This window comes from Marmota flaviventris, chromosome 1 (genome assembly GCF_047511675.1).
Source record: "Marmota flaviventris isolate mMarFla1 chromosome 1, mMarFla1.hap1, whole genome shotgun sequence".
In the NCBI taxonomy this organism is placed as follows: domain Eukaryota; kingdom Metazoa; phylum Chordata; class Mammalia; order Rodentia; family Sciuridae; genus Marmota; species Marmota flaviventris.
In genome coordinates, this window is record NC_092498.1 from 195,511,077 (window position 1) to 195,523,951 (window position 12,875).

Here is a 12,875-nt window from a genome sequence, read left to right on the forward strand (position 1 = left end):
TAAGGAAAACTACTATTCGCTGGGCACTTAGCATATATCAGGTATCACAGAACTTCCTAGCTCAGTGCCTAGCACATCAGAAGACTTCAATAAGTATTAGCTAATGTTATTATTAGATACTCTAATCCATTATTTCTTAATTCTAAAAAAAACTTTAAAGAAAAAGTTTGTATGTTGCAACTTACAAATTAGGAAATGAGGCTCAAAGGGGAAGTAATCAAACCAAAGCAGCAAGTGGAGGATTAGGATTCACGGATACCTACACCCTCATTTAGCAGCTATTCCCTGGTTTTTGCAGACACTTAAAAATTATTCAGAAACCCTCTGATCAGCACACAGGTCCTCTGGGGCCCAGAATAGCTGAAGCACAACAAGGAATTATGAAAATGAATGTACAATGTTCATTGTCCTCATCTCACATTACCATTAGCATTCAAACTTTACATCTCTTTGATAACACTGAAGACACAGATCAAGAGGCCAGATTGCCACAGATTAAGTATTTTTACTATCTTAAAAAAAAGAGAGAGAAATTGGTTGATTAAGATTTCTCAATAACTTTCTATCTTTAACACTATTTCAATTAAAAAGCTACTGACATCAAGATAAACAAATAATACTTCACAATCCCTCAGTGTGAAAAGAAAGAAATAATTTCATCAAAAACATACTTTCCAAGGCTGGGGTGGTGGCTCAGCGGTAGACCGCTTGCCTAGCATGTGCAAGGCCCTGGGTTTGATCCTCAGCACCACATAAAAAATAAATAAATAAATAAAAGGCATTGTGTCCAACTACAACTAAAAAATAAATATAAAAAAGTACACTTTCCCCATAAGAGAGCCAGTTCCTTTTACTTACATGCCATAATCCTTTCTTTGCCAACTTTTCTATTACAGATTGCCACACTTCTGTTGAAAATCCAGTAGTGAAAATATGATCAAAGCAGGGCAAAAAGCTCTGCAAAACAATGGAGTCACCTGAAAAAAAGTTCCATAGTTTAGAAATGTTAATGTAGACCACACACAGACAAATGGTAATTAAAAATCTTAAAAAGAAAGGCATTTCAAAATATAAAGTCCTTTATAATTGACTGAAGTGGCAATCATTTTACATTTACCCATAAAATTAATCTCCAAAGAGTCAGGAGGCATAATGTGGGCTAACATCTACTTAGCCTTTCTATTTGCAGGGCCCAGTGATAAATGCTTATATTTAATCTCTCAAACAAACCACTAAGGCAGTGTCTATTTTCTGCACTTACAGAGGAGGAAATGGAAGCTCAAGGGAAGTTACAAAACTCAATTCCCTTAAGAAAAATGTGACAAATATTATTGTTATCTAACAGATTGAAACTATGATCACTGAAGACAGGTTTCATGGCATATAGTTTAGCTGGTCATGACAAAAACCAAGACTGAAGCTGAGATCTACCAATTCTTCTAGTCACTACACCTTCTTCTAACCTAGTGTCCCATCAACCTAAAGCATTTCATGATCCTCTGCATCACCTCTCTCAAACTCTAGGATGAGAATGACCAAAGGGACAGGCCAAGTGCCAGAATAACATGGCACCTCTTCTGGGGTTATTAAGTTCAAGGCATAAATAAACATTTAAACAAACAAACACTATATGAAAGGTTATAAAATTTCCATAAATATATTTCTCAAAATTTCAAAATTTGGACCATACCCTACAAAATGAAGTACTTTGGTAAAAAAGTATCAGATGTATTTATTGCCCTAAGAAATCCTGTTAACTGCCCCTTCAGGATGGGCAGAACGGAAATCACTCAGGTTATCTTAAGGTACAGTCACCAAAAAGCAGTTGTTTGAATTCCCATAACTGTTGCCTGGCTTCTGACAGGACAACGGCTTTTAAAAGATAAAGAAAAGACAGTGGGGAAGTTCAGAGAATGGGCCAAGCCACTAGATTAGGTGGAAAAAGAGGCCATTTTGCATAAATAAGAATAAAATTATGGCATTTGCTGGTAAATAAACAGAACTGGAGAACATCATGCTAAGTGAAATAAGTCAGACTTAGAAGTCAAGGGTCGAATGCTTTCTCCTATGCAGAAGTTAAAGAAGAAAAAATAAAAGGGAATGAATCCCATGAAGATGGAAGGGGGATTAGTGGAGTAGAGGAAGCAGATTGGGGGTGGGGACAAGGGGAGGAACTATGGAACGAAACTGACCAAACTATGCCATGTACACATATGAATATACCACAGTGAATTCCACCTTTATGTATATCAATAAAGCACCAATTAAAAAAACAATAAAGAAATAGAAGAAAGACCAGTAGAGTAGAGGATGGGGAATAAGGGACAGAGGAATGGAGGGAAAGTGGAAGTACTGGGGATTGAAATGGAACAAATTATATTTCATGCATGAATGAATTTGTCAAAAATGAACCCACTATTATGTATAACTATAATTCACTAATAAAACATTAATTTTTTTTTAACAGAAAGAGGCCACTGTGAGCAAAGCGGGTACTGGAGAGCTGTGCCTCACCCACACCTGTCTGGAGACCTTGCATTTCTCTGTCTGAGGACCTGCCTGCCTCTAAGCCTTCCCACTGCAACCTTGCTAACCCCTCTGGGCCAACCTAGTCAAAATTCACAGGGTTCCACAAACAGATCATATAATTTGCTTTCCCATAATAACAATGGGAACAGTTGAATTGATAACAGTTGACTCAACTATTAGTGATTTCCCACTTCTGAAAGCCAAAGACCATTTCTCAGTAACTCTAATATGTACTTTTTTTCACATTCTATACTATGAAATAGGGACATGTCTACAACTGGCAAACCATAAATTAATGACACATCTTAAATCAGTGCAATTTAAATTTGATCAAATACAATACTTCAAAACAAAGACCTGGATATTGGCAGGACTTGATAGTACACCATCTCATTGTGCTTACAGGCTTCTGGTTTTGCTTAAACTACACACTGACCAAGGCATCTCACAGGCCAGGTCATCAGAGTGGTGATCTAATGCAGAGATTCAGAAGGTTCCCCTAGGAGTCCCTCCTAGATTGAGTGGGTGGGTCCTCTGCTGAAAGCACTACTGTACCAGGCAGGGAGCTTTCCCAGGACCATCCATCAGCCTTCCAGGTTATTTTCATAGCAAATAAGAGTATTTTCTTAACAGATTAGAGAAATACATGCAAAAATCACATAAGACAAATGATATATACCGGAAGGTTTGTTGGCTCATGTCTATAAAAACAAGGAAATCACACACACACACACACATAGAGAGAGAGAGAAAAAAAAATCACTATAAATAGCAATACAGAAAACTTATAGGGTCTGAAAAAAACTTCAAAAGCCTGAAGTCATTTGTACTAGTACTTCCTTGTTTTTACATAAGCATGAGCCAGCAAAGCTTCCAAAATGCTTTCTAATGTGCAAACCAGTTTCATTCAAATTACATACTTCGGCCATGAAGAAACAACATGGAATTATCTCACCACAAGGCTCTCAAATAAAATAATGATGATTTTTTTTTTTTTTGGTAGATGGACACAACACAATGCCTTTATTTTTATGTGGTGCTGAGAATCGAACCCAGGTCCCACTCGTGCTAGGCGAGCGCTCTACCGCTGAGCCACAATCCCAACCCCAGCAGTGATTTTTTTTTTTTTAAAGTTAATTTCCCCCAGTGTGACTTACTGCTCATGGTGGTGAAGACACCAACAAGGAAATCAGCAATCTGTGCTTGATCTTGGCCACTTTGCAGAAGTCGCAGACCCTCGAAAAACATGCGGGCTGCTTCATAAGGCTGGAGCAATCGCAGCAAGGAATAACCAGCTCGGTAGTACCCCTGGAGCAGGAAAAAAGAGCAAAATTATAATGTCCCCATCTCTTCTAACCTGCTGCTGAAAGGAAAGGCAAGACTGGTGATATGGGAGAATCAACTCAGAAGCCTCATTTCCAGGCAGACACAGGTTTCTAACAAGCACAGGTTACAGGGTTTCCACATTATATTCTGTGCCACATTCTTTCTATCATGTTGTAACTGCCAAACGAATACATAATCACAGTTCTACTCTATAATGTACACAGCATCTAACATGTGACACAGATAGAAGGAAGTAGGCCTGGTTCCAATTACATGTGTGGCTTATTATTCATACTTCTAATCACAGTCTGGGCCAGACAAAGGAATGAAAAAAATCCCATGACTGGTATTCAGGAAAAGAATGAGATTTTCATGTAAACACAGAAATTGTTTCCTGATTCTTTCAATCAAAATAAACACAATCTCTACTAGGTATTTAAGAAAAAAAAATTGTAATGGCCAGCATTGAGGTTTACTGTGCTCTTTGTTATAAGCAATATATATAAGAGGGCAAAAATTTTGATTTCTATAAAGATTAATTTTTAAAAAAGTCTAGTTTTGCCTACATACTAATTGAAAGACTCTAAATTAGGAATGACATTGCCTTCCCCATTTTGATCATCCAAATCAGTATCAGGATCTATCAATACAACTTTCTAAGATAATACACTAAGTGTTCACAAACTAGGTTCATAAAAGGGAAAGCACTTAAAAATTTCAACTAACACCAAATCTCTGATTGTTTTTTATTTGTTTTAATCTTCATTTTAAAGTTTAGCCAGGCATGGTGGTGCACATCTGTAATCCCAGCAACTTGGAAGCTAAGGCAGGAGGATTACAAATTCAAAGCCAATCTCAGCAATTTAGCATGGCCCTGTCTTTAAATAAGATATAAAAAAAGGGCTCAGGATGTGGCTCAGTGGTTAAGCACCCCTGGGTTAAATCTCTGGTACCAAAAAGAAAGAAAAAAGAGAGTTTAAGGACCTCAGGTTAACAGTCAAAAAAAAAAAAAAAAGAGAGAGAGAGAGAGAGAAAGAGAGAAGAAAAAAAAATGTGTTTGTTGTTTGTATTATACCCCAACCAGGCAAGCTGGTACAGATTCTTCCATTTCTTTGACTCTCAGATTTAAATTTCATTTTTTATTTTGAAGAGAGATGAAGGGAATCTGAATATGCCACCTTGGCATATAGACTATTTTAAACTGAAGGAATTTAAGATTCAGCAGATGCAAAAAGAAGCCTTCCCAGAGTTTAACTGACTAAATGCAAAAACTCCTAAGAAATGTTTTACCAGAAAAGTTGTATGATCATGAGAAAGAAAGAAAGTTGGTTCCAAGATGGACCTGCACAAACCTTGCTAAGATTGTCCTTACCTTCCATTTGTTTCTCAATACATCAACCTTCCCACAGGTCACAGCCCTAAAAGTTCTTTTCCTTTGTCTTTCCATATCTACACAATTTATTACTTTGTTGAAAATTACATATACATTTTCGGCCTATCCCGTTGTTTGGGGTGTTTACTTCTTTTCTATAAAGGTCCTCATGTCACACAAAAATCAGCATCAAAAATAAATTTGTACGCTTTCCTTCTGATAAACTGTTTCTTATCAGTGTTGTTTATAGGGGCCCAACTATTGTACCAAAAATAGGCAGAGGAGAAAAATTTTTTCCTCTCCTATAGAGAACAATGGAAATGGGGAGCAGAGAACAATGACACACAGAATCCCTGCATAAGAAGGGAGGAGTGGCCCTGGTGGCTGTGCTGTCAAGAGTTATAAGTTTGGCCACTCAAAGAAGAAGCCTGGAGTATCATTTAGCACCTCTTGCCCCTTGGGCCACAGTCACAACTTCTGAGATGCAGACAAACATCAACTACTCCTTACCCTGTCCTGCTTAGAAAATGAGACAATCCTGAAATGCTTTTGGGAAGAGTTTCTCAGGAATGTACTCCCATTTTTTTATTTTTTATTTTTAGTTGTAGATGGACACAATATCTTTATTTATTCATTTATTTTTATGTGGTGCTGAGGATTGAACTCAGTGCTCTCACATGTGAGGCAAGTACGTTACCACTGAGCCACAAGCCCAGACCTGCACTCTCATTTTTTTTAAGAAATTTTTTTATTAAATATTCATTTTTTAGTTTTAGGTGGGCATTATATCTTTGTTTTATTTTTATGTGGTGCTGAGGATCGAACCCAGTGCCTCATGCATGCTACGCCAGCACTCTACCACAGGGCCACACCCTAGCCCCATTTAAAATTAGTCAGTGACTTTCAAAATATCCACCCTCCAGCTGGGGGTGTGGCTCAGTGGTACAGAGTGCTTTCCAGGCATGCATTAGACCATAGGTATGAACCCTGGAACTGCAGGGAAAAAAAGAAGTATTCATTCTCCAAAAGAGAGGCTTAGGGGTCAGTGCCTACTTACAATGTAAAATATCCACACTCCTCTCTCAGGGTGGTAGTAATCACTAGGCCTAGCCTCCCCACCCCTTTTCACTTCAGTCTACTTCCAGCAATCATACACAAATGCCACTAAGGATATAACAATAACTCCTACTTACTAAGTGCTAACAACTTTGGTTACTGTCTCCTTAATCCTTGAAGCAACACATAAGCATTATCTCAGTTTGCAGTGGAATAAATTAAGGCTGAGAGAAGTGCAATTCAGCCAATCTGCTGAAACCAGAACACTGTAGAACATGAGACAGAAAGGCCTAGGCTTTTCCCACTTTATTGTGGAGCCTCTCTAAAAACTGTCTAGACCACTAAGTTGACACTTAATTGTCATTTGCTTCAGATAGCTCCAGAATTGCTATTTGATTTAAATCCTTTTATTTTATTTGCACCAGAATTCCTCTTGCCAACTTGAATGTGAAATACTAAATGGCTGGGATGGTGTCTTCTGCTCCTTTTGTCTGCCTTGAGGCATCAAGAACCTGTGTACCTGCCTTGATGAGTGGGCACTAGGGCTGGGAATGCAGTCCAGTGGTAGGGTACTTGCCTAGCATGCATGAGGCTCTGAGTTCAGTCCCCAGCACTGTAACAACAAGCCCCTCCCCCCCAAAAAAAGTGGACACTTAGGGCATTTTAATTGAAATGCAGCCTCTCAAACTTCCATGATTTCTCCTCAAGGAGCTGATTTCTACACTAAGAAATTCTCTCTGAAGAACTGGCATCATGTCATCTACCCAGCTTGCATCTGAAAGAAAGCCTGGCTATAATGAAACTTATAAACAGCAAAAAACATGAACAGATTAGGAGTATTGGTATAACTATATAAGAATAATATGAGCTCCTCCAAAATCTCACTCTCCTCCAGATGCCAGGAGGCCAAGCTCCACTGTCCCAAAAAAGTGAATTATTTGCTAACACTGGTTTTACTCTTTTCCAGGTAATGCTCACCTGCCCTATGGGCCGCTGTCTTAAGTACAAAGAAAATTTCAGGAGAAGCACATCTAGCATGTACATTTTACAAAGAAAGGAGGGAGGAGAGAGCATGAGAACAAAGGAAATCTAAAATGTTTAAAAGAGGCAGGATACTCCCACTTCTCAGACACCCAGCTCTAGGGCCCCTTCTCTTCAGAGAAGTCTCTCTCTGTTCTATCCTTTAAATAAAACTAGCTTTCTATGCTTAAAAAAAAAAAAAAAAAGACAGGAGGAAAAGAGGCAGGTTAAGAGGAAGAGGGCAGCAACCACCACCCAAAGCTGCCACCAACCCATACCTTCACATAGGTTGGATCCCACTGAAGACACTCCTTGGCAGCAAGAAAAGCCTCGTTCCATTTCCCAAGACTGTAAAATGCATTGGACTTGTTGCACAGCAGCACAGCCAAGTCCCTCGGGGGGACCCTGTGAGAAAGAACAAAATGGTGGTCAATAAAGCAAACATGAAAAACAATCCTTGAAGGCCACCCTGGCATCAGGAAGAGGGTTCCAGCAGGAAATGTCTCAATTACACCCATCAGATCTGTCCTCTGTAGCCCCCTAGAAAGCCTAGAGCATTTACAATGTACAAATTTGTTCTTCCTCACTTCCAAGTTCTCTGCTCCCACCTTCTAATGGCAAATATTCTCATTACCTTAGTTCCATCTCCCACTGATCTCCACAAATCTTTTTATTTTTCAGAGATTGTTGGAGAAGATGTTATAAAAATGGTGACTGGTGCTAAGGAGGGGAGTTCCCACTGGGCCTTTACAGGAACCACTCCACACAGATGCTGGTGCTGAATGGATGCAGTGATACACAGGAAGGATCTTGCAGAACATATGACCATACCATAGGCTGCAGATTAAAGACTCCTGCAGGCCCTGGGAGCAGGGTCTATGGGCAGGGAACTCCAGGGTCCTGCTAATCAGTGTGGACAAAGGGGAGGCAAGGGCTCTGGGTGAGTGAAGCCCCAACCCCACAGACTCCTGCCTGTAGGAAGGGTCACAGCTGGAGGATGGCCAAAGGGGGGACCCTCTAAAGCACAGCAGGGAGCCCCTCTTGCCTGAGTCTATTGGTAGTACAGTAGCAAGGTTAGAACTGAAACCAGGTTGGAAGAAGTAAGATACAAAATATACTACAGTGTCAAGAGAAGCCCAAGTGCCACTGAAATGTAAAACACACAAAGGAGAAAAGCAAGACTTACAACTTTTGTATTTGATATTTTAATTGTGAAACAATACAAATCACTGTAGAAAAGTTAGGTAATACAAACAAAAATAAAGTAAAAATCACCTCTATTACTGTCCCCACCCTTGGTTTTCTGTGTATCTGGCTTATTTCACTGCCTATGAGTTCCTTCAGAAGAAGGGATAAGACTCAGAAGGCAGGGACTGGCAAAGCAGGTAGCAGGTGTTATCAGGGTACCCATGACCACAAACGTGATACCATGGTGACTTTTCCAGACATGTGTAACCATTTCCAGCTGCAGCAACTGTTGGCTCCATCTAGGGGCTCTCAGAACTCCCTTCTCCAGTGACCTACCCTCTGACTAACAAAAGCTGCCCTCTCCCCAGGAAGTTATACCATGCTACAGACTGAATTATGCCCCCCACAATTCATATGTTGAAGCCCTAATCCCTTACTGTTACAGTTTTAGAGATACGGCCTTTGGGAGGTAATTATGTTTAGATGAGGTAATGAGGGTGGGGGCCCTCATAACAAGACTAGTGCCCCTGTAAGAAGAGACACTAGAGAGCATACTCGCTCTCTTCTCTATCTGCCATGTAAGGACACAGGAAGAAGGCAGCTACGTATAAGCCAGGAAGAGAGCCTTCATAGGGGAACCAAATCATCTAGCACCTTGAATGTCCAGCCTACAAAACTATGAGAAATAAATTCGCTTTGTTTAAGCCACCCAGTCTACAGTATTTTGTTATGGCAGTCCACTCCCTAGGACAACCCCCAGAGGCTGGACAGCCTATAATGACTGACATGGCAATGAAAAGTTTAGCCCTCTGGTTTGAAAGTGGAACCAGCTCTATGGTAGAATTCATGCTCCAGAACTTCCAGTGCAATCAGGCTGAATCCACCCTGAAAGTACCATCCCTGCTTGGAGCTCTAACCTGCCCCAGCTTGCTTCCCTGGGTCCCATTCTCCTGAGAGGACTCACTCAGAAAATCACACACACCTAATCCCTCTGTTTGCTAACAAAGGCAGGAAAGTAAGCAGCCGGGAGTAGGCAAGGGCATAGTGTCAGGAAGGTTCGGCAGCATGTGAGGACTGAGGCAGAAGTCCCAATTAGTGGTCACAAAAGTAGTGAAGGAGCTAAGATCTAAGCACAAACAGTGTGGAATCAGTGTACCATCAAAACCACTCTGCAACAGTACCTCATTAGGAAATTTGAATGTTTTATACTAAATGAGGAGTTCTAGGCCCAGTCTTACACAGTCCTGATCTATGTACCAGGCTAAAACAGAACAAGAGAAGCTACAGGCATAAATCAATCACACTCAACTCAAGTTCATTTAGAATTCAGACACCAGGGATGATAGAAAAAGGAGGTGAGAGCTATGTTTCAGTAATTTAATTCACAGGACTTGTTTAGACTGTGTATACCCCACAGATGCCAACTTCTGCTCCCTCTATTACAGCCATTTCCCCCAAAATGATCTCCAAATCTCTGAGGGTCATAAGACCATTTCATTTCAGATGGTTCACAAGATCAAAATATTTTCACCATCATAGTAGGCCAAACAATGGCTCCCAAATATAACCTTTTACAGCAAAAAGGATTTTGCAGTTATGACAAATTTATGGATCTTGAGAAGGAAGATAATCTTAGACTATGATACAATAACAAGGATCTTTAGGAGTGGGAGACAAAGTGAGACACTACTACAGGAAAGGAGAAGGCACTATGATGATGGGCACAGAGATTGGAACAATGAGCTTTGATAATGGAAGGGGACAAAAACCAAGGAATACAGATAGACACTAAAAGATATAAAGGCAAGAAAGTGGATTCTCCTCTGAGTCCCACAAAGCAGCCACCCTGATAAAACTTTGATTTTAGCCCCACAAAATTCATTTCAGACTTCTGACCTTCATAAATGTAAAAGAAAAATATGTATTGTTTAAAACTACTAAGTTCATGGTAATTTGTTACAGCAACATCAGGAAATAACAGAACAATAATACTAAAACACTATGAACCTTTTTCACACTTAGTCTCTCACAGCATACAAGGAATTTTCTTGAGGCTACATAATGTAATATCAAAACAAAATGAATGCAGAAACAGGTAAAGAAGCAAACTATCTTTTACTAAGGTAAATGCTAAGGAAACTTGCAAAAATGTGCCACTCTTCTCACAAAACTTTTGTTTTGAAAAACGTAGGTATTTTTCGTAAAAACATAATAGACTTGGGGTATTTTTAATAAATTAAAAATTACATATTTTAAATCTTTCTCAGTTTTAAGTTTTAATTTGGATTAACAGATGGCTATAACCTACATAAACAAAGGCTGTTTGGGGTCCTCAATAATTTCTCATCCTGTCATGACTATAGTGTTTGAGAACAGGTCTCCTAAAGCTGAAGGGGCAAGGAAAGCAAGAGTAAGCCTTGGTGCCTGGAAGGTGTGCCCCTGTGGTCAGGGGTAAAGGGCAAGAACATCAAGAAGATGAAAGAAAGAGGGGACTTCAGCTGTCCCAGAAAGTGCGATCCCTTAACCAGACAGAAGTAGAAGCTCTTGTTATGTTTATCAACAGCCCTCTGTGTTTCAGTTTCTGTTTCCCTTTTTCCACTAACATTCTCATTCAATTTCTGTGCTGACAATGTATAGGAAGTGAGGGAGAAAGGAAACAGAAACAAGATGGTGCAGTAAGAAATGAGAAGAAAACATAAACAACAGAGTATTCATTTATTTTTTTTAAGTGGATATAAAATCCAAATACTTACCCCCATTGGTATAACTGCAGGAGAATCTGGATGGCTTCATCGTACTTTCTGATGGCCAAAGAGAAGTTCCCATTCTTAAGAACCTGGTTGCCAGATTCTTTCAATAGCTCAGCATAAGCTGCTGGGTCCATCCTGTAGGGGACGAGGAAAGGCTTGCTGCCCGTGTAAGGCAAGTTCACCTTCACTTTTGTATTGCCCAGAGCCTGGAGGAGTTTGTTCATTCTGGCCCCACCCACCTTCAGAGACCACACCCTGGCAACACTTCTCACCAGCACAGGGGCTTAGACAGGGCTTCTGAGAAGAACTTTTCCTTCTCAGTTCTTTTCTGACGTTGGGGACAGCCAGAACACTTCATTTATTCGGTATTAAAGATCTACTGGAGGCTGCTTTCATGCATGGGACAACATAAAACTGGCAGGTAGTGAGCACTATTCCTGCAACTGGTACCATGATTATTCTCTTGTTTACCCATCACCAAAGCCCATAAGGAGGTACTATCCCCACTGTTCAGATGAGGAAACTGAAACCCAAACAGGCTCAAGTCACTTTCCTAAGAATCTACTATGGCATTTCCCAGTTCTGATCCCAGATCTGAACAATTCCAAGCTTCTGTCCTTAGTCACTGTACCACATCAATAAGCAAGACCCCATTGACAGTCTTTCTGCCCTCTTAGTAAAATGCAGAAGGCAGGTGTAGTTCTGAAGGCCTCTTATTTCTCCTGCCCCACTTCCTTCTTAAAACACTATAAAAAGAGCATTGAAGTGTTTGTACCTGAAGTTGCCACTGCTTGCTTACTTATACAAATCTCTCAAGGGTACCTGCCTCTTTTGGGTCATAATTTCTGTCTTATTCATTTTCGTGGCTCTATGGCCTAACACATAAGGGTACTTAAATGTTGTGGTGTAAAAGTTTGAATGCCAGACCCATAAAGAAGGCACATTACTGATTTTCTTGGGTGTGGCCAACGGGTTGGAAAGAAGTACCTGGCAGCCCTGACCACATGCTGGGACTCTGTAGAGGCGGAACAAAGGCAGGAAAGCAGAGTTTCCAAGAATGCCTCTAGAAGCAGCTTCCAAGGAGGCAGGAAAAAGGAAGAGGTCAAAAGAGATGTCCCCTAGGATTTCCCTCTCTCAGGATCACAGTGGACAAGGCAAAGCAGAAGGGAGGGCCTTAAATGGGAGGACAATATAGGCATTCATGCAGAGCATGTACCAATGAGGTTATAAAAATCTAGAGGGTATCTTGTTGATCAATTCAATTCTTGAACAGATAATATTCCTTATAGTCTTTATCATTTCAAATTTCAGCAGAGCATTAGGAAAAGCAGCAAGACCAAGCAGATATATGTTGTGGCTTATTTTAAGCACATCCAAGCTCGTTGGGAGTGGGTTTTTGAACTGTACTGCATTCCTTAGGCAGCGCTTTTTCAGAATGAGGCATGACTCCTAAATAAGTCAGAATACAAAATTCTACGTATACTTTCAATCCAATAATCTCTAAATTATATGAAACATTTACACAGAGATGACTGAGGAAAATATGAGAAAAACATAAGGCACTGATTTGCTAGGGAATAGACATGTTTCTCTAATACTGTCAGCCATTTGTCCAATAGAAAGTCTTTAAACTG

The 12,875-nt window shown here is 40.1% G+C and overlaps 1 protein-coding gene across 5 annotated transcripts in view; it reads right to left on the minus strand.

The window, feature by feature from the left end:
* Trank1 (tetratricopeptide repeat and ankyrin repeat containing 1) overlaps positions 1 to 12,875 on the minus strand; it is a 105,445-nt gene that overhangs the window by 72,531 nt on the left and 20,039 nt on the right. For all 5 annotated transcript variants that reach the window (XM_071619749.1, XM_071619753.1, XM_071619752.1 and 2 more), the window contains exons 2-5: positions 11,245 to 11,376; positions 7,582 to 7,708; positions 3,687 to 3,837; positions 859 to 977 (exon numbers count right to left, since the gene is read on the minus strand). In XM_071619749.1, the coding sequence (XP_071475850.1) occupies positions 859 to 977; positions 3,687 to 3,837; positions 7,582 to 7,708; positions 11,245 to 11,376 (529 nt within the window). The remainder of the gene's footprint in view (positions 1 to 858; positions 978 to 3,686; positions 3,838 to 7,581; positions 7,709 to 11,244; positions 11,377 to 12,875) is intronic.